Source organism: Ochotona curzoniae, unplaced genomic scaffold, assembly GCF_017591425.1.
Source record: "Ochotona curzoniae isolate NIBS_2020 unplaced genomic scaffold, NIBS_Ocur_1.0 scaffold_2656, whole genome shotgun sequence".
NCBI classification, from domain to species: Eukaryota; Metazoa; Chordata; class Mammalia; order Lagomorpha; family Ochotonidae; genus Ochotona; species Ochotona curzoniae.
Window position 1 is genome coordinate 497,731 of NW_024467098.1, and position 20,667 is coordinate 518,397.

At 40.0% G+C, this 20,667-nt stretch overlaps 1 protein-coding gene across 3 annotated transcripts in view; it reads left to right on the forward strand.

Moving 5' to 3' along the window:
• The window catches only part of LOC121171444 (cytochrome P450 3A6-like), a 40,971-nt gene extending 23,251 nt beyond the window's left edge, over positions 1-17,720 (forward strand). For all 3 annotated transcript variants that reach the window (XM_041003145.1, XM_041003146.1, XM_041003147.1), the window contains exons 8-13: positions 8,715-8,842; positions 9,062-9,128; positions 10,187-10,347; positions 12,062-12,288; positions 15,907-16,069; positions 17,625-17,720. In XM_041003145.1, the coding sequence (XP_040859079.1) occupies positions 8,715-8,842; positions 9,062-9,128; positions 10,187-10,347; positions 12,062-12,288; positions 15,907-16,069; positions 17,625-17,720 (842 nt within the window). The remainder of the gene's footprint in view (positions 1-8,714; positions 8,843-9,061; positions 9,129-10,186; positions 10,348-12,061; positions 12,289-15,906; positions 16,070-17,624) is intronic.
• Positions 17,721-20,667: the final 2,947 nt, after the last annotated feature.

Consider the following 20,667-nt stretch of genomic DNA (forward strand, 5'->3'; position numbering starts at 1 on the left):
ATAAAAAAGGAAATCAAGCACAATTTAAAAAAAAAATGATACTGATATATGACCAGAGTTAGGGGAGAATTTAATGAGAAAAAGAACGTGTTTTGAAAAAGTAAAAATAAAAAAATAAAGTCCATGGGATCTAATTTCCACTGATCTTTGTTCATGAGATATATGTCCTGTAATTAACAAAGAGATGGGTTTCTCATTGTTAATCCAGTCTGCTCCTCCAAGACATCTAATTCATGAGTTAAAACATTTACATGCACAGTTAAAATAAGTGGGTGGCAATTTGGCCCTGTCATTTGAGGAATGGTTTGTTCCATGATTTAAACTTCTGCTCTTATTTTATTGCATTGATCGTCACATTTGTCTTTGGTATTGGTATATGCCATTCCTCTTCTCTGTCAAGAGAACACCTTTAAATATCATTTGTAAGGCAGGTTTAGAAGAGGAATATTCTTTTAACTTTTCTTTATTTTGGAAGAGTTTTATTCCATTTTTATATGCAAAGGAAAACTTTGCTGGGAACATCATCCTGGGCTGACAAGTCCTTGCTTTTAAAATCTGGACTATGTTGTTCCATTCTCTTCTGGTCTATAGAGTTTCCTGTGAGTGATCAGCTATGAATTTAATTGCCATCCCTCTGTATGTCAACTGATTCTTTTCTTCAGGTTTACCTTTAAGGATTGTATCATTATGTTTGGTTGAAGAGAGCTTGATTATTATGTGTCATGGTGAATATAAGTTTTTGTCAACCGTTTTCGAGTTCTCTGCCCCTCCTGGATGCTGTTTTTCAATTCTTTCTTCAAGTTAGGAAAAGTTTCCTTTACTATTTCTTTAAAAACAATTTTAAATCCAGTTTCTCTTTTTGTATCTCCTGAGACGCTCATAAGACTATATTTTCAATTGAATAGAGTTTTTCAGTTCTTGAATACTTTTTTTCAGCTTAATGCAGCTCTGCATCCAAATTTTTGTTTGCTTCCCCTTGGTGAGAGAAAATATCTTGCAATTCTGAGATTCTTTCTTCTGCTTTCTTCATTCCATTTTGGAGATTCTCCATTTTACTTTTCATTTGCACCATTGAAAATCAGAAATTCTTCATTTCTGATATATCAGCTTTCATTTGAGTCATTGCTGCTATTTTCTTGTAACACATTCCTTAAATTCTTAGAACTCCTACTTTCTATGCTTCTTGTTGTTAAGGTTTATAACAAATATTTTGAACTCTGACTCACCCATTATTTCCATGTATGCCTCAGTTAATTCTGAGGTTGGCCAAGGCTATTGCTCCTCTGCAGGAGACGCTTCAGTCATATTCATTGTACTTTTATCTCTGCTTTTGCTCTTTGTCACTGTACTTCTGGCTATTAGATTCTTCTCCTTGAGGCATGTTTCCACGCTGTGTCCCACACAGGTCTGCAGTTTGATTTTACTTGTTGTGGGTGGTATGCAGTTCTTTGCTTACGGTCGCCTATACCACTCCCTTCAGCAAGTTTCAGATATGTGCTCTTGTGTTACACTTCCACCACGGTTTGTGTACCCCAGCTTCTGGCTCACTACTCTCTATCTCCTGTGATGATGTACTATTTTTACACTGTTTTCTGTACAATGTTTCTCCCATTTTCAGTCACATAGTTCTCAGGATTATGGTGTATGTGAAGCTCACTGTTCTCTCTACAGTTTCAAAGCCTTTGTAACATTGTACAAAATGACACCTCATGTGAAACTTATGGAGTTCTTGATCAGCTGGCCATTAGGTCTGCATGCTACCTGGACCTATTTTGGGAGAAAGTTGAAGCATGCTACATTGTTGTAGTTCGCTGAGCCAGAAATGAGTTCACTTTCAACTTAGCTCATGTGCAGTTCTGTCCTATATCTATTTTCTCCCTACACAAGATGGCACCCAATTGGACTCTAGTGGGGATAAGCTCTGATATCTGCCCTGTTCCCCCACCACCTGTTTGGAATCTGATGCTCTGTTTCTGCTCTTGGTCAAAGCAAAAATGACAGCAGATTGGGCAATTCTTTGTCTAGGTTCACTTCCTGAGTTTTCAATCAACTAACCTTTGCGCATGGTTTCTGGTGGAGTTCCAGCTCCTGATGCAGTTCAGCTAGCCATTTGCTTAATGTCACTGGTGTATTTGTTCACTGAGGCACCACACCATTGTCTTCGCTAGTTTTCTGTATCCCTCAGTCTCCATGATTCCCTCTGTTGTTGCTGTTTTTTTTTTTTTTCTTGAAAGTGCACTCTCTGCTTGACCCTGGCTAATATTTCTCTATTTAAAAGTGTCCTTCTACTGCTACACAAACTGTCAAACCATGGTAGGAGGCAGGCCTGGTGGGGGTTATTGTGGGTTGCTTCAACTAGGCTACAGCTCCCTCTGGTTTATGCCAGGGCCGAGTATGTGCTGGGCAGCACCAAGCTGGACTGCAACATCCATTGGTTCCAGTGGAATCAGGGCTGAAAACAGAATCAACCCAGCAATTGCAACCACCAGCTGATCGGGGTGATGGACTGTGCTGGGCCCTGTACTTACTGGTACATACAAGAATGTTGTTTGAGAACACCTCAGACAAAGTTTCTTTGGAGATCTCCCCAATCAAAATGCTGGACTTAGAACTCTAACCAAGAAAAGAGAGAAGACAGAACAGGTCAATCAACTATCTCAGCAATATGTTGGCAGCGAAATACGGGGCTAACAGACACTCTACGATGGAGTATGTCAATCAGTGGATTCTTCAAAGACCTCATACTACTTGGACTGGCAAGATTGGCAGTGATTCATAATTTGTAAACTATCAAAACCACTTGAGCAAGACTCTTGGAAGATGCCCTACATGCAGGACCTGGGGAGGGTGGGAAATTGGGTGGGCCTTCTCCCTTAATATCCCCCTTTAAAAATGAAAAAAAAACAATATGGAAACAATAGTCCTACCCACTTTCCTATAGCCCTTGAACCTTTTTAGCCTAATTAACTAAGTAAAGATTGTCAAAATATAAAAAATAAAAGTGTCCTTACACCAGCATGATTATCTTTAGCCCCATTGCTTACATAAAAGTATAGATGCTGCATCCCACCCTAACACTGTCGTCCACATAATCTGCCATCATGTACAGCTTTGGGAACTACAGTCCAGTCAGAGGTACCCCCTCCCAAAGCTTCCATATTCAGAAGATTGGTCCAGTCTGTCATCCCTCCCCTTTAGCTCTCATTCACATGATTGGACATTGTAGCTGAATTCATCCCAATTGACTCCACTATTTATCCTACACTCTTCCCAGTGGGTACCAATACATGTCATGGCAGGCTTGCCTGCAGTCCTGGTTCTCATGAACAAGCCATTATTTAAAGAAGTTGAGCAAAACAATGTTTTACTCAGGCTATAAAGAAATGCAAGAGAGAAAACCAAGTAAATTTAGAGATGAAAAGGAAAAGGTCTTGGGAAACAAATTAGTTGATCTCTTCCAGAGGATTGGATTCTTTGATCAATATGAGGTGTTCTTCTTCAATGTTTTAAAAGTTTTTCATGTCAAAGTCTGTATTATCTGATATAAGAATGACAATACCAACTTGCTTTTTACTTTTGATTAGCTTTGAATATGTTTTTACATTCTTTTACTTTAAGAATCTGCATATTTTTGTTGGTGAGATGTGTCTCCTGTAGGCAGCAGATAGATTTTTTTTTATCTAGTCCTCTAATCTATAACACTTGATTGATGAATTTAATCCATCTGCATTCAGAGTTAATATGAATAGGTAATAATTTGGTCCTAATATTTTAGCAATGTGTTGTTCTTCATTTAGTCTTCTGTTGTCCTTTTAATGGAGCATTCTCCACTTCTATCTTTGCTTTTTTGGGTGTAATTCTTCTTCATTGTCAAGAGAATATCTTTAAGACTCATTTGTGGTGCAATTCTGAAGAGAAAATTCTTTGAGTTTTTTTTTATGTGAAAATTTTTAAAATCATTTACAAAGACAAAGGAAAGCTTTATTGGGAAATTTCATTTTGGTCTGACAATGATTTTATTTTATTATACGTAACATGCCACTCAATTCTCAATAAATTACCTGATTGTCTTCAAGTGCACTTTTAAGGGTATCTTCCTTGTTTTTATTTAGCTGAAGTGATCTTGATTATCATGTCATAGCAAGGATTTCATTGGTAAAACTTATTGGGAGTTCTCTGCCCCCAATTTTCTATTTTCCCCAATTCTTCCCCCAAATTGGGGAAGTTTTTATTACTTATTTTACTGCGCACATTTTTAAAGCCCAGCTTCTTTTTCTGTCTCTTTTGAAACTCCCATAATTCTTATATTTGGCTTTCAATACTGTCCCTTAATTCTTAAATGGCTTTGTTAGCTTGATTCATCTTCCAGACTTGCAGTTTTTCTCCCATTTTTGAAAATAATGCCTTCCAATTCTGAGATTTCTTTCTTCTTTGAGGGTGCCAATTAATTTTTAATTTGCTCCATTGTGCCTTTTATTTGTAATTATTTACTTGATTTTATTTCAGTGTTGCTATATGCTGTGTGATACGTTCTTTAAATTCCATAGACTCCTGTGTGTGTTTCTCATTGTTTTTAAGAAGTTTTATAACAAGTCTTTAAAGGTATTTTTGCAAATTTTATTTTTGAATATTAGTATGTTATTGATTATGGTGAAATGGTTAAGGGCTAGAGGAATGTGAATGAGCTCATTAGTTTCAAAATCTCACTTTTGCTTCTTTTTCTGGGTAAAGGGGGAAAAGCCACACCCATCCCCTCAACTACCTCTGTTCCCTGGAATGGGAGATGGACACATTGCCATCCCAGAATCCATGATATAAGGCATGCTCTGTTTAAGTGGTTTTGATAGCTCAGTAGTTTTGAATTACTGCCAATCTTGCCACTTCAAGCACAGTGAAATCCCCTCAGAGCTCACTGGTTAACAATGAATTAAAGTTTCCCCAGATATTCGCTTCCAACACTTGGCTAGGGTAGTTGATCAATTTGCTTCTGTCCTCCATTTTATTTTGTGGTACCAGGTACCCTCTGAAGACTCCAATACACTGCCATATTCTCCATGTGTACCTGGATATGCTGTTTATGTTTCATCTAATCAACTGAAGAAACCCAGCTCTGACACATGCCCTCCATGTTCAGACCATGGATCCTACAATTCTCCCAATGTGTGGAGTTCTGAGTGTAGCAGTCATGTGTGGGGATCCCCAAAGCAGCAGCATCTGAGGTGATTTTGGACCTGATTCTTGGGTTTGCTTGCCAATACAGGGTCAGGAACAATCCATCTCCCAAATCACCCCACATGCAAATTGGTGATTGCAAATGCTGAGTCAGTTCTTTCTCCAGCCTCATTTCCTATGCAAACCAATGGGTGTTTCAGCCCAACCTGATCCTGCCCACTACACATTCATCCTTTGTGTAAAGCAGCAGAGCTACAACGTAGTCAAAGCAACACCCAACATGCACAGCAGGCCTGCCCCCTGACCTGACGCCCTTGCTTGCCAGTATACATAGGCAATGGACCAGTTTATCCCACACCCTGTTCAGCTCTCATACATACCAATTGGCCCTGAAGCCCGAATCAATCAAACCAGCCCACTATGCAGCCGACACACATGCTGGTGGTTTCCATTCTCTGTCTAGCCATGCTTGCACCAGTCCTGTTTTACATGCCCTTCGGTGGGAGTGCTACCCAGAAGGGAGGTTCTCAATGTTTCCCTTTTGCCCCCACTCCCACATCTTCAATTCTTCAAGTGGTTTTGCAGTTTAGCTTGACAGAATTCACCCATGTTTCCAGCACCTAACAGCTGATTCTACAGAAAAGCCCAACCAACCTGCAACCACTCTGGCTTAAGCATGTATAAGTGGATATAGCTAGCCAAGCCTGGCTTTCCCCTAAACCAGTTCATATGCAGGCTAATAAGTGTTCTCCAACTGTGCTTACACCTCTTCCCTCTGTGTCTCATGTGTGCTGGTTGGGTGCTTCATCCCAATCTAGCATGGACCCATCCCATTGGCATTTGCCGGTGGGTGCTCTAGCCTGGCTCAGCCATGCTTATCTCCAGTTCCATCTCTCAATGGAGTAGGCTAGAGCCTACCCAGGCCCAGGGAGCCCCCAGTCCTGGACCTAATCTGAACTGGTTGGTATTGTGGCTCAGGTCTACCCAACATACACTGTATTGTGGTGCTCAGATTGGCCTGTGGGTGATATGAACTAGCCACCCTGGCTTGTCCCAGACGTGAGCCAAACTTTTGCCGGTGGGTACTGTAACCTGGCATGATCTGGGCTGTTACCTGCCTTGGTTCTTGCACTCACCTGCAGTGACTATATACCAACAGAGCAGTTTCCCAAACTCCTCCATCAGAAACTATCACAGTGCCATGTCTCTCACACACTAGTGGGTTAAAATCCCCCCACCATGACCCACATCCAGACCCTGCAGGAACAGTGTCCTTTCCTAACCAGCCCTCACACATTTGGGTTCTTATTGTTGGGTGTTTCAACTGGGTAAAGCCTAGTCCTCACCCAGGCACAGCTTACACATGGCTCAGCAGAATAGGAGACCTAGCCCAGCCTTTTCTTCACCCACCTTGGTTCACATGATAGGTGGTAGCTGCTGGATTGTAGCCTGGTATGTCACACTCCATTCCCAGTTCACACCCATGCTAAGGTACTTTGCAACCATGTCTAGAGGAGATCATAGACCCCTCCATCTTCACACTCATCAATTGGAACACCACCCAGCTTGTGTTTCCCCTTAGATCCGCAACCAGCCCTGTTTTTAGCCAAAGTTTATGCACATGCCAGTGGTTACTTGGCCCCAGTTTGCTACAGCTCCTCCCCTATCTGCCTCATACCAACTGTTAAATATGAGAGTCAAACCTGGCATAATCTCCACTTCAGCATGGTTTCTGCACTTGCTAGTGTGCTAAGGTTTGCTTGGCTTTGTCATTCCACCCCCTTCCAAAACCAACACACACTTGCCAGTAAGTGTGATTACGTTATCAAGCCTGTCCATTACCCAGGACTGAATCATAGTTCACTAAAGGCACGATGGCCAACCAGCGAAGTTTCCAAAGTTCCCTTACCTGGCTTAATCCCAGACATAGATCTTATATATGCCAATTGGTGTAGATCCATACCTCACAGCGTGCCCTTTCACCAAGCCTATGTATGAGCCAGTTCATATGTTGGCCTAGTCTGTCCCATACTCTGATTTAAGGTGCACATACAGGTGCTGCAGCCTGAATCTGCCCAGTCTGGTCCCAGCCCCAGTACCCGTGAGTGTCAGCAGGTTCCATGGTCATGCCTAGTTCAGCACATCACTACCCCCACCCTTAATCTATCCAGTAAGACTTGTGATTCCATAGGATTGGGCCCATATATTCTCCACAGAATCTACCCCGGGCCTGGTTCTCTTGTGTGTTCGTTAGTATCATGGGCAAGCTTAACATTACTTGTCCCCTATGCTGACCCACACTGTCAGACACTGTGCCGTAATCCTGCAGGTATGCCCCTAGCTTTTGTGTTTTGTGTGCTTTTGTGGTGGTCAGCAGTGCTTCATACTAACAAGTCTAACTCAAGGTTTCCATTTGGGAGTACATTGGTCAGATGCATAAATGCTCTCTAAGATCTCCCTTCCATACCACCAGCTCTCAGATTGCTTGTTTACTCTCAAGCACAGTGGCCTGGTTGATGGGAGTTCCTCAGGAATAATTATTTGCAAAACACTCCCTGAGCTGACTTCCCTTTCCTATAGCCCAACACCCCCTTTCCTAATGAATTCACAATCCTTGTGTCCATCAGTGCATGGGTTCATGAGCCCAGCTTTTGCAAGCATAGTCATTGGTTTACTGGTCCAGACCTCTGCCTTCCCACCAGAGTCCAATATCCTGGTAAATTTGCAAACCTATGGCTTTAACCCTCCATGCACCCAAGAGCCAGGCCTATTGAAATTCTCCAGGCCTAGTCCACCAGCACACCAGGACAGCATGCTGTCCTGGGGCTCTGCTTCCCCATCTCCTCACCTCACCCAACAACAAGCACATGGGGAATTCCCCAGGTTTGCTTACCTGCTTAGATGTGAGCTCTCAGGACCACACATGCCCCACTATTTCTACGCACCCCCAAGCCCACATCCTTCGGATCCAATGAGCTAACACACTCCCCTACCACTGCCTCTCCCATCTCAGCAAGGGAATGCCTGCTTTAAACATTCTTTAGCCCCTATTTCCTCAATGTATTCCTCAGTTTACTTTATGGCTGAAAAAGGGTTTCTGCATCTTTGGGAGGGAGGCATTAGTAATATTCATTGTGCCTGTCTTTTCTTTTGCTCATGGTCATTGCACTTCTGGTTAGATTACTCTTAGGCTGGTGTCTAAGCTTTTCCACCATGTGTCAGTAATTCATTTTAAGAAATGTGTTCAATACCCTGTTCTTCATTTGCAGTCACTGGTGCCATTCTCTCTGGTGAGTTTCAGTCCAGTGCCTTTGTGATTGCTAAAATGAAGGAAAGACCATTGATGTTCCATTCTTGTAATGACCTCTGTGTGTGGTTGTGTCATTATTACTCAGTGTTTGCTCAGGAAGTAAAGAAAAATGCTGAAGGAATGGTTTCTTGTTGAGAGCCCAAGGACTTTTACTCCTCTGATACAGAAATTGTATTTGTGCCACATAAATTTTGCTTTACATTAGGATTTCTTTTTTTTCTTTTTCCTATAGCACTCTTTCCTTTCCTCATCCCAGTATATGAAGCATTGAATATCACTAAGTATCCCAGAGATGTTATAGATTTTTTGAAAACCTCCATTGAAAAGATTAAAGAAGATCGCCTCAAAGACAAGACAAAGGTAAATCTAATGTTATTTGCATGAGGATGTTCTGTTTGTCCCTTGTTTGGGGGCTGTACCTGTATGATCGTTTTTAGGCATGGTATTGAGATGATGACGCAGGCCACTCCAGTCAGACCCCTGGGTTTGAGTGGGGTCTCCTCAGAGAGCAGCTGAAGTGCTGAGCTCCTGATGGACTTCTGACATAGGGTTGCATTATCTTTGACCATTATCTTTCAGCACCGAGTGGATTTAGTGCAAGTGATGATTAACTCCCAGAATTCCAAAGAAGTTGATTCCTACAAAGGTAACCAAAAATGTATAGGAAGCTCTGATGCAGGAATGGCTGTGTCATACATAGACCTATTTTCAGAATTTGAGGAACTTCCATATTGTGTTTTCACATATTTTAAGTAGAATACAATGTATTTCTGTCAAGGAAAAGGCTATTCTATATTATCCAAGTGGTGCACCGGTTGCACTGTGCATATGCGACAGAGAAGCTTTCTCCTGAAATCACCCAACTGAGATGGTGATGAGGATGTTGTGATGAAGAGAGAATAATAGGACATGTGATAGACTGTCATAAGTCAAGCATTTTTTTTTTTCTGGCTCTGTGTGGATAACATTTTCTTTTAAAAAAACAAATGGTCTATTGGCAATACAGATCATATTTACAGAGTGAAGGAAAGGCAGAAATATCATCATTCTTCTGGTTCACTCTCAGTTGGCCACAATGGTTTACTTCAACCAATCTGAAACTGGGAGCCAAGAGTTTTTCCCCTCTTCCTCATGCAGGTGCATGGGCCCTTGGCTTTGACTATTCTCTATTGCTCTTCCAGGCGGTAAGCACTTAGCTGGATGGGAAATGGAACAGCTGGGAGATGTACTGGCATATATATGTGAAGCTGGTAAAGGAAGGTAGAGCACTAGCCAATTGAGCCAATGTGCTGGGTGCTTATACATTTTTTTTTCCTACAAGAATTTTGAAATTTAATGTAATAATTTTGTTTCTTTAAAAATTCATTTATTTAAAATAAGTGTTACAGAAGGAAATGGAGAGTGAGTATTCTACCTTTACTGGTTGATTCCACACATGGCCACCAAAGCAGGAATAATCCTTGAGCGTGGATATCCATTGAAAACTTTTTAGCATGTCAGGGGTCCAAGTAGTGGAGCCATCATTTTTCCTTCTCAGAATTATTAACAGAATGTGGGATTGGAATTGGAAATCTGGACTTGAATCCAGCAGTCATATCCAAAGCTGTCTTTGCAGGCAGTAACTTAAATGTATGTACTATAACATCTGTTTCCATGTGACTTATACTGATCTACTTCACTTAAAACGTTTTTCTCTCTTTTTAGCTCTGACTGATACAGAACTTGTAGCCCAGTCAATCATCTTTCTTTCTGCTGGCTATGAGGGCACTAGCAATGCTCTTTCTTTCATCATGTACTTATTGGCCACTCACTCTGATGTCCAGCAGAAACTGCAGCAGGAGGTTGATTCAGCTTTTTCCAATAAGGTGAGTGAGTGTGTGAGTGAGTGAGTGAGTGCGTGCGTGAGTGAGTGATACTTGGGATGGGTGAACTGTGGGGCAGGGGTTAGTGTCTTGATAGAATGCCTTGACATCACCATTCAGGGGACTGCTTGCAAAGTGTGTGGTGAGGATACTTCATTGACAAATAAAGGAATAAGCTAAAAAGAAAAACACATGGAGAAAAAAGGCTCAAGCTGCAACTCACTGAACAAGGACATCTGTGAGAATGATCTTTGGTCTTATGTGTATTTTACAAGAATCCACAGTGGCACATAGTAGGAGTCTTCGCTACTCAAGTCTGATGTCACTTGCTCTGCTTCCATTGGCTGGAGATCGTCTGGTTGAGTTTTTGTGTGAATGAGGCTGACCTGGGCTAGTCTGGATGGGCATGGGGATGCAAACTCTGCTCTTCTTCCTGCCATTCTCATTCTCCAAACACAACACCAGTGTTAAAGAAGACAAGAGATGATCCAGCGTGTCAGCTGTTGATTATAAAGAAGCATGGAATCTAGTGTGGTGTGCCTGGTTTACGTCCAGATAAACACCAAGATCACCTTCTAGTTTGCAGTTGAGGACTGAAGTTATGCCTGAGGAACTGTTCTAGAAACAGTATGCAGAGAAAAGGTGCTTTCCTATCTGTATAGAACTCTCACTTGACCTGAATTTGTTGCCACATTTACATGACTTAAAAAAAAAATTGGGGGCTTAATATGTCCATATTTTCAAATAAAAGTTTTCTTTTTCTATTGTTTCTTTTGAGAGTCAAATGTACAGATACTGGCACATGCTTGCATTGAAAGAAACAAGACTAAATTTGAACAGTAATACTGCAATAAGGTGAAGCAATCCATCATGGGAGGAGGGCAAGGGGAGGGAAAGGGAGAACATCAGAGCCCATAAAACGTTGTTATAAAATTAAATGCAATAAAAAGTATATGTAAAAAATGTACAGAAAGAGAAAAAGAGGAGGGATAGAAAAATCTTGCATTTTCTGGTCACTCTGCTTATGTCCACAATGACCAGTGTGGCATCAGGATGAAGCCAGATAGTGTAAGGGATTTTCTCCTTTTCACATCCCATTTTGTTGGCAAAGCTGTAGCCTCTTTTTGAAAGGTGATATTGACTTTGCATATTTTTGTTGAGCGCAGTGTTCTACTCTGTTCATCTCTACTTTTCAATATTTTTTATGGAAAGCCATATATGTAAATAAGAAGAGAGACAGAGAGGAAAATCTTATATCTGATGGTTCACTCCCCACATGGTTGCAATAAACAGATTTGAGCCAATACAAACCAAGGAGCCAGGAACTTCTTCTGGCTCTCCCATCTGGGCTCAGGGTCCCAAGGTTTTGGGCCATCCTCGACTGCTTTTCCAGACCATATGCAGAGAACATAATGAGAGTGAGGCCACTGCTTTAGATCCCAGATCCATATCAGATTCCGGTGGGTGCAAGGTGAATTCTTTAGCCACTAAGCAACCATGGTGTGCCAGATATGTATCTCTTTCATACACATGAGACAGCATGAGTATTATAAGGACACATTGAGGTTTTCTGGCCCTGGTTAGGGGTTTGTCCTTAAAATGTCCTAGTTCACAACTACTTACCACATCTGAATGCACTGCTTATTGAACAGGATGAAGGGCACAACTGTTTTAATTTCAAATCTCATTTTCTCCAAATCTGTTTCTTTCTTCCCAGGCACTTGTCACATATGATGTCATCATGCAGATGGAATATCTGGATATGGTGGTGAATGAAAGTCTCAGATTATATCCAATTGCTAGCAGATTTGAGAGAGTCTGTAAGAAAGACTTTGAAATCAATGGAGTATTCATTCCCAAAGGGACAGTTGTGGCAATTCCGGTCTATGCCCTTCACTATGATCAGAAGTTGTGGACAGAGCCTTATGAATTCCGCCCTGAAAGGTAGAGGAAACCACCTTGAATCAAGCTGGTTTAAGCATATCTCTTAAGTCTTTGAGTAAACAAAGAACTTGTGATAGCAGAATCACTAGTTTTGTAATTTTACTTTTTATTATCATTTTATGAGTTTCATAATTTTACATCTTTTTATCATTATCATGGTATGAAACAGTTCCCTAAGCCCTTAGGATTACCCTTATCCCCTCTGCAAAGCCTGCCCCCTCACTGAATTCCCTGTGTGATTACTATAGTATAGTTCTTCACACAGAGTCATATGTCTACTATTGAAGCATGGACAATTGAAGAGAATCCAGCATCACATTGCCAAGACATAGTAAACAGTTTCATGGAGAATTGAACTTTTTCAGGAAGTAGAGATGCATACTGCATTGTATCTTCACATCTGGGTATGATAGACTCCATTACACAATTACTACACATGCCCTTAATGAAAAGCTACAAAACAAAATCAACAACAGGAAGAAAAATAGAAATTTGCAACATGAATTTACAAAGATGCTATTAGATATGACAGTCTCTGTTACACAGTTACCATATGTCCTCTTAAATGAAAAATCACAAAACAAAACAAAATCAACAATAGGAAGAACACAAAGGAAATTCAAAATACCATGAAGTTGAATAGCTTGCTGCTAGACATGATAGTCTCCATTACACAGTTACTATATGTCCCATAAGTGAACCGCCAGAAAGCAAAACTAACAACAGGAAGTAAAAAAGAAATCAGCAATGCCATGAAGTCAAATAACATGTGACTGAATGAATAATGTGTTGGTGAAGAAATGAAAAAGGAAATCAAGAACCTTCCTGAAGAAAATCATGCTACTGTATGATCTATGATTCATTGAAGAATTTAATCAGAAAAAAAGTTTTGTACAGATGAAACTAAACACAAAAAATCGAAATTAATGAGATACAGATTTCGCTGATCTTTATAGGTGAAATGTGTTTCCTGTAGGCAACAAATAAATGGGCTTTGTTTTTTAATCCACTCTACTAATCTAAGGCAGGTTTAGAGGCATATTCTCTTAACTTTTCTTTATTGTATAAGAATTTTATTTCATTTTCAAAGACAAAGGAAAGTTTTACTGACAATATTTTGCTTTGAGAATCTGGAATATATCATTCCATTCTCTTCTTGCCTGTAGAGTTTCCTGTGAGAGGTCTCTTGTGAATTTAATACGCATTCCATTATATTTCAGTTGATTTTTTTTTTTTACTCACACATGTGAGGATTTTTTTTCCTTATGTCAGATTGAATAGAGCTTGTTTATCAAGTTTTGTGGTGAAAATCCTTTTTGGTCAATCCTGTTGTGAGTTCTGTGCCCTTCCTTGGTGTTGTATCACAATTCTTTCTCTAGATTAGCAATATTTTCCCTCATAATTTCATTGAATATACCTTTAATCCCACCTTCTCTTTTTGCACCTTCTGGGACTCTTATTATTCTTCAACTTAGCCTTTTAATAGTGTCTTTCCATTATTCAAAGCTCTGTTTCTTGTTGTTACTGATACAGCTCTGCATCCAGCTGTTTGTTTCTTTCCCCCTGGCAACAGAAAATATCTTCTAAATTTGAGATAACTTCTTCTGCCACCTTCATTCTATTTTGGAGACTCCACTGCACTTGTGATTTGCTCCACTGTATTCTTCATTTTTGACACATTAACTTTTATTTGATTCATTTCCAGTATGGCATGTTCATTGAATGCCTGCTTTACATGCTTCTCATTGTTGATAAGACATTTGATCACAAGCGTTTCAACTTCTGTATGCCTCATTTTCTCAATGTCTTCCTCAGTGGACTCTGAGTTTGGAAAATGTTTTTCTCCAATGCAGGGGAGTCTTCAGTGATATTCATTGTACCTTTGTCTCTTTTTTTGGTCTTGGTCATTGTCTGCCTCATTAGCAGATTCTTCTCCTTGTGGCATGCTTCTAAGCTTTTTCACCCATATGTGTATAATCAGGTTTTACTTATTGCAGTTGGCACACTGCTCTTTGTTTGCAGTCGGTTGTGCTACACCATCCATCAAGTTCAAGGACTGGGTTCTTATGTCAGATTTCTACTTCATAACCCCATAAAACTTTTTTAAAAAATGAGTTGTTCGGGCTCACCAGTCTCTAACTCCTGTGATACTGTGCAGAGAGTACACTATTGTCTGTACCACCTTTCTCCCACTTCCGGTTGGAGCAGGTCCTAAGATTAGGGAGACACAAGGTGTCCTAGTTGCTAGGATGTTTTTGTGGTGATCCTGCCTGAACCAGTTGGCCTTTATATCTCAGGGCCACATAGACCTATTTTGATCACTGAAAGTTCTGTGTCATTTTCCGTTCGTGACTTAAGTGTGTGGATTGTGTATTGGTTGTGATCCTGGATATTGTCTTCTTCTGATACACATAGACAGTATATACATATAAAAACTCACATAGTTTTGGTGATATTTAGATTTAACTGGATTTTAGTAACTGCTACCATATTTAGGTACACAGCCTTTTAAATATTCTTTCCAGTTTTGCTTCGGTTAGTGACTGGTTAGTGACCCGGCAGCCCTGCTTCCCGTCCAGCTCCTTGCTTGTGGCCTCAAAGGGCAATTGAGGATGACACAGGGTGTCAGTACCCTGCACCAGTGTGGGATACTTGGAGGAGTTTTCCAGCTTCTAGGTTTGGATTGACTTAGCTGTTGCAATTGTGTCCAATTTTAGAGTGAAACAGTAGATGGGGAATCTTCCTCTCTCTCTCTCCTCCTATATGTGTATCTGACATCCCAATAAAAATGATAAATAAATGTTTAAAAAATAACATCCTATAGAAACTTAGGAATATTCTACAAAGCTGTAGCACTATTTTAAAGTCAAAGCACTATATTTCATGATCATTTTGCCAGTATAAACATTATTTTCTTAATGTCATAAACTATCCAAAAATTTTGTGAATAACTTTAATATTCAAATAATTTATAGCCTTGTTGAAGAGATATAAAAGCATTTACTAACACTCTAATAACTGATGCTATTAGAGTAGAGTAGATGTCATCTCAGTAATGTCACTTAATTATGGTAGGGGAGAAGTACTGTGCTGCTTGGGAGAATCACAAAGAGTATTTGATGGAGAATTTGGAAAGAGAAGGAGTGAATTGAAGGAAAGCTCAAAGGGAATGAGGAGGAAGACAGGTAGGAAGCAGGGTGGAGAAGTGAGAAAATGAGGAGAAGAATTATTTAGATACTAAGAGGCATCATCTTCTCCCTCAGTTAACATATGCCCATAGGGTTGTCAGTTGAAGCAGGGACCTGCTTTCCCCTCCATCATCCTTACTTCCCATATGTATTACAGAATATGAACTCATCAACATCCTCAATGTAATTTCAAAGTATTAAGCTAAATGTCTTTTTAAACAGCACTCGCATCATCTAACCAACAAGAAAGAAAAGTCGTCTAGGGTTAGGGTAATTGGATTTGGAAAATTCTCTAATTTACAACCCTTAAAGCTCAATAATAGTAAGATTTCAACAGTCAATCCAAAATTATGTGAAAGACGTATTTGACAACTCCAAATAGATGCTTTTAAGCATTGCTAATGTGTTTTCATTTCTGTTGTGGAACCAGGTTCAATAAAAAAAACAAGGACAACATCAATCCTTATATATACCTTCCCTTTGGAGCTGGTCCTCGGAATTGCATTGGTATGAGGTTTGGTCTCATGAGCATGAAACTTGCTCTGGTCAGATTAATGCAGAACTTCTCCTTCAAGCCTTGTAAGGAAACCCAGGTTAGTGTACTTCATGTAGTGAGAATGTTTTTTCTGGCAGTTTTTAAAAAACTGAATGTTGTAGTGTTAAAATAGAATATTTTGTCATTGCAGCATTTTTCTTAATTTTATTTTTCCTACATCTCTGAATGACTCCACAAATCTACACTCTTGAGTGTGACTTTTGTCCTTGAATAAACCTTCAATAGTATTTTTGTGGGACTCATCCCACAGAGAGCATGCAAAAAATTGTTTAAGGAATGATTTGACTTGGATTTGAAATTACTTTGAAACCTGTGTACGTCTTCTATGAAAGTACATGATTGCATTTCATATTTAAATATGATTGCATGTTATGTTTATATTATAAAATAGGTTCTTCTACCTCCATGTCCAATAACATGAGAATCTGTATTACAGAATCCATGAATTTCAATTGCTCATTATATTGATTATTATGATCACTTCTCAAGGGCTTGTTTCAGAACTCCAATGTGATGACAAAGATAGATGAGAACTATTCTGTGAATTTGCTGATGCCTTAGACGGCAAGTTAATAGATATATTTTGATGCTCTGAAGTACATATTTTTGTAACCATTAAGTAAATATTGTCCTTTGCATAATCATTTTTGATTTAGTGCTTCTATTTCCTTTCCCAGCATGTTTGTGTTTATACCCCTCTTGATTTCACCTTCAAATGTGAACTGTTAATACCATGAAAATGGAGTAACAATACTCGAGCAGATATATACTTGTGTGGAATGACTGATAAGTAATCTCAGTTCCAGTGGTTGTCAGGACCTGCCCAGTGTTCACCTTTTTTCATCTTTTCCTGAACTTGTCATGGGAGAAGTTTACATGACTGTTTCACTGATTCGTACAAGAGAAGGCTCGGGGAAGCTTATTTCTAGCGATTAACTTGAATTTAATATTCATCTCCTTAGCATGATATCTGCAGAGAAACCTAGGAGAATAGAATTGGCCACCAATTGAAAATTAGCCTGTAAGTTTAAAGGTGTTTGAAGAAATGGAGTAATCCCTGAGAAAAAGCAGATCTCTGTCACACTTGGTGTGGGATATTTCCTCCTTGGCTGGCTTCCAGTCATCTTCATCCTGGCACTTCCTCAAGTATATGAGGATTTGCTTGTACTTCTCCTTACTGAGAGGAGAATCATAGGATGCTTCCTCACACTGAATAAAAGGCAAACTGATAATGAAGATGAGAGGGTTCATGAAAGCTCTTCAGAACTTCAGAGTTTTCTTATTTGCCATTTACAGTACGTTTGAAGGCAAAAGGGAAAGTAAGAAACAAAAAGCATATATTTTCCTTTGCATCACTAATTGGAATTGACTTCTCCATAATTTGGGAACTATTCATACACTTAAAATGTGCATCACCCATTCAAGAGTAAATTTCAACACAGAACACTTAACTTCATGTAACATTTCGAGATGTGTTAACCATATGTTAAGGATGATGTTTACATTTTTCAGTATTGTTATTGCTGTTGCTATTGATGCTGTCACTGGTGCCTAATTTCTTGCTTCTCAGCATGCTTACTTCACCATTTCAGATCCCACTTAAACTAGCCCCACAAGTACTCCTCCAGCCTGAGAAGCCCATTATTCTAAAGGTCGTGTCAAGAGATGGGACTGTACACGAAGCTTGATTATCATGTGGACTTTGCCTTTGTTCTTCATGGAAGCTGTACACAAAACACCAGAGACCTCGATGTTTTTTGTTAATAATAGTTGGAAATAATGTTGTAACCGACCTGTGGTAAAAAAGGAAGGATTAACAGATAATGGACAATTTGATCCATCTGTGTTGCAGAGTTCTGTCTATTGTGTAACACAGAGGAGTTGAGTAAATTAGTTCCAGATATGTAGACTCAGACTCTGGTTGTTTTTGATCATCTCTCCCTCTTCTTGTAGTCTTCTCATCGTATGCCTAAGCTGAACACTCAATAACTATTCTTACTAGTTTGTCAATAACTCTAAAATAGACTTGAATAAATTAGTTTGCTCAGTAATGTCAGTTGTATTCTATATGGTTCATGTTTATTAATTTCCAGTAAATATCCATTGAATATGCCAATTTATTTATAAATTCTTCTAATTCATACTTGCCATTTAAATGGGAATCTATCATACTGATTCAGAGAGAAACAAAAGCTCATGTGCACTGTGTGTGAAGCCTCCTCAAGATTCCAGAAAGACTATTTTTTATTTTACTTTTTATTGCTATCATATCATGATAGGTTTACAAAGGCCCTGGGATTTGCCTTATCCCCAATACCCTCTCACCTCTGTGACATGACTATAGTGTAGTTCTTCCCACCTCCCACCTCCCTCAATGACATGACTATAGTGTAGTTCTTCATACAGTCATATCTCTATCATTGTGGACATGGATAATGGCAGAGAGTCCAACATCCCATTGACAAGATGTAGTAAACATTTTCATTGGGAGTACATCTTTGTCTGGAAGAACAGATGCATACTGCATTGTATCCTCACAGCTGGGTATGATAGTCTCCATTATACAGTTACTATACATACATTTCACTAAAAAGGCAAATTAAAAAAGAAAAAGAGAGAGAGAAAAAAATTAACAAGACCATAAACTTAAATGGCATATGACCGAATGATGAATGTGTCACTGAATAAATGAAAATCAAGAATTTTCTTGAAAAAATTATGCTACTATATGATCTGTGAGTCATTGAAGGTTTCATCCAAAAAAGTATTCTGAAGAGATGAAACAAATAAAGAAAGAATTAAAATCCATGCATTACACTTCCTGCTGATATTTGTTGGTGAAATGTGTCTCCTGTAGGCAACAAATAGATGGGCTTTGTTTTTAAATCCACTCCATTAATCTATGATGTTTGATTGATGAGTATAAGCCATGACAATCAGGGTCAATATGAATGGGTGAATATTTGGTCCTATCAATTTACAAAGGAATACTTTTCCGGATATATTATTCTGTCCTGACAATGTTTTGATTTTGGAATCTGGAATATGTTGCTCCATTCTCTTTTGGCCTGTAGAATTTTCTGTGAGAGTTCTGCTGTGAATTTAATTGTCATTCCTCTCTGTCTCAGGTTATTTTTTCACATGCACTTTTAAAGATTTTCCTTATGTTCATTCGAAGGGAGTTCTTTTATTCAAGCCAGTAGGTGTAGCAGCCCAGCTTAATCCAGCCCACCACCCACCTGGCCTTCATGTACACCAGTGGGAGCTGCAGACCAGTTGGAGTAATCTGAAATAACACCACAAGTACTGCCACCTAACTTGGTTCCTAAGCTTTCTAGTTGTAAAGCAGACTAGTCCAGCTTATCACACTTCCCATTCAGTTCTCATACATGTCAATGAGCATTGAAGCCTGGTTCAATCACACCAGCACACTATCCCACTCACACACAAGCTGGTGGATGCTACCCTCTGTCTAGCCGTGTCTGCCCCAATTCTGATTCTAATGCTCACCAATGGGAATGGGAACCCAAGAGGGATGTGCCAGCTGTTTCCTTACTGGATCCACTTCTGCCCCAGAATCTTGCATTCTTCCAGTGGTTTTGCAGTTTATCTTTACAGAATTTGTTGGCTGATGCTACCAAAACCCCAACCAAACCCAAACCCACACTGGCTTTTGCTTAAATCAGTAGGAACAGTCAACCCAGCCTGGCTTTTCCTGATCCAGCTCACATGAGGGCCACAGGTGTTGTAGCCATGCCCAGACTGGCATGACCCATCTCAACTAACACTCTTCAGTGGGAGTGATTGTTCAGCCGTTGAGCATACTGCACTCTCCCTATTTGCTTTACCCTCTCTTCGAAGGTCTCATGTGTGCTGATTGATTGCTATAGCCACGTCTGACATGGCCAACCTCACCTCAGCATTTTTCAGTGGGTCCTACAGCTTGGCTGAGCCTGGGCCAACTCTAATTCCAGCTCTTGCAGCTGGGAACTACAGCTCAAAGCAGCCTCTCTGGCCCCTCATATGGTTTGGTTTGTATTACAACCTAAACGTGCCTGACTTTCACTCCATTCCGGTGCTCAGATTCTCCACAGTATAGATGTGAAGTGGCCCAGCTCTTTTGTAGCTGACCTTCACCAAATATATGACAGTGGTACCATTTCCGTATCTTGACTGGGCTGCTACTACTGCGATTCTTGTGCTCATGTTCAGGGACTGTGTTCCAACAGAGGAGTTGCTCAATCTCCTTCATCAGAATCTTGCCTAATTCTAAATCTCACACTCATTGTTGGATCCATGAGCCAACCTACTTAGTTCACCTCCTGTCCTAGCATAAATAGTGGCCTTTCCTGACTGGCCTTCACACATTCCAGGTTTGTCTGTTGGGTGTCACAGATGAGCCAAGCATGATCCACACCTAAACAGCTCACACATAGTTCCTTAGGGGCAGAGATTCTGCCCAGCTTTTCCTACAAATACCTTGGCTTGCACAAGCACATTTGGGTGCTTGAGTCCAGCCCAATCTGTCATACCCCAGACCCAGTCCACACCGATGCTGAGGAGCACTTCAGCCATGCCTATCCCAGACAGTAGCTCCAACTCAGCTCTTACATTCACCAATGGGAACCAAAACAC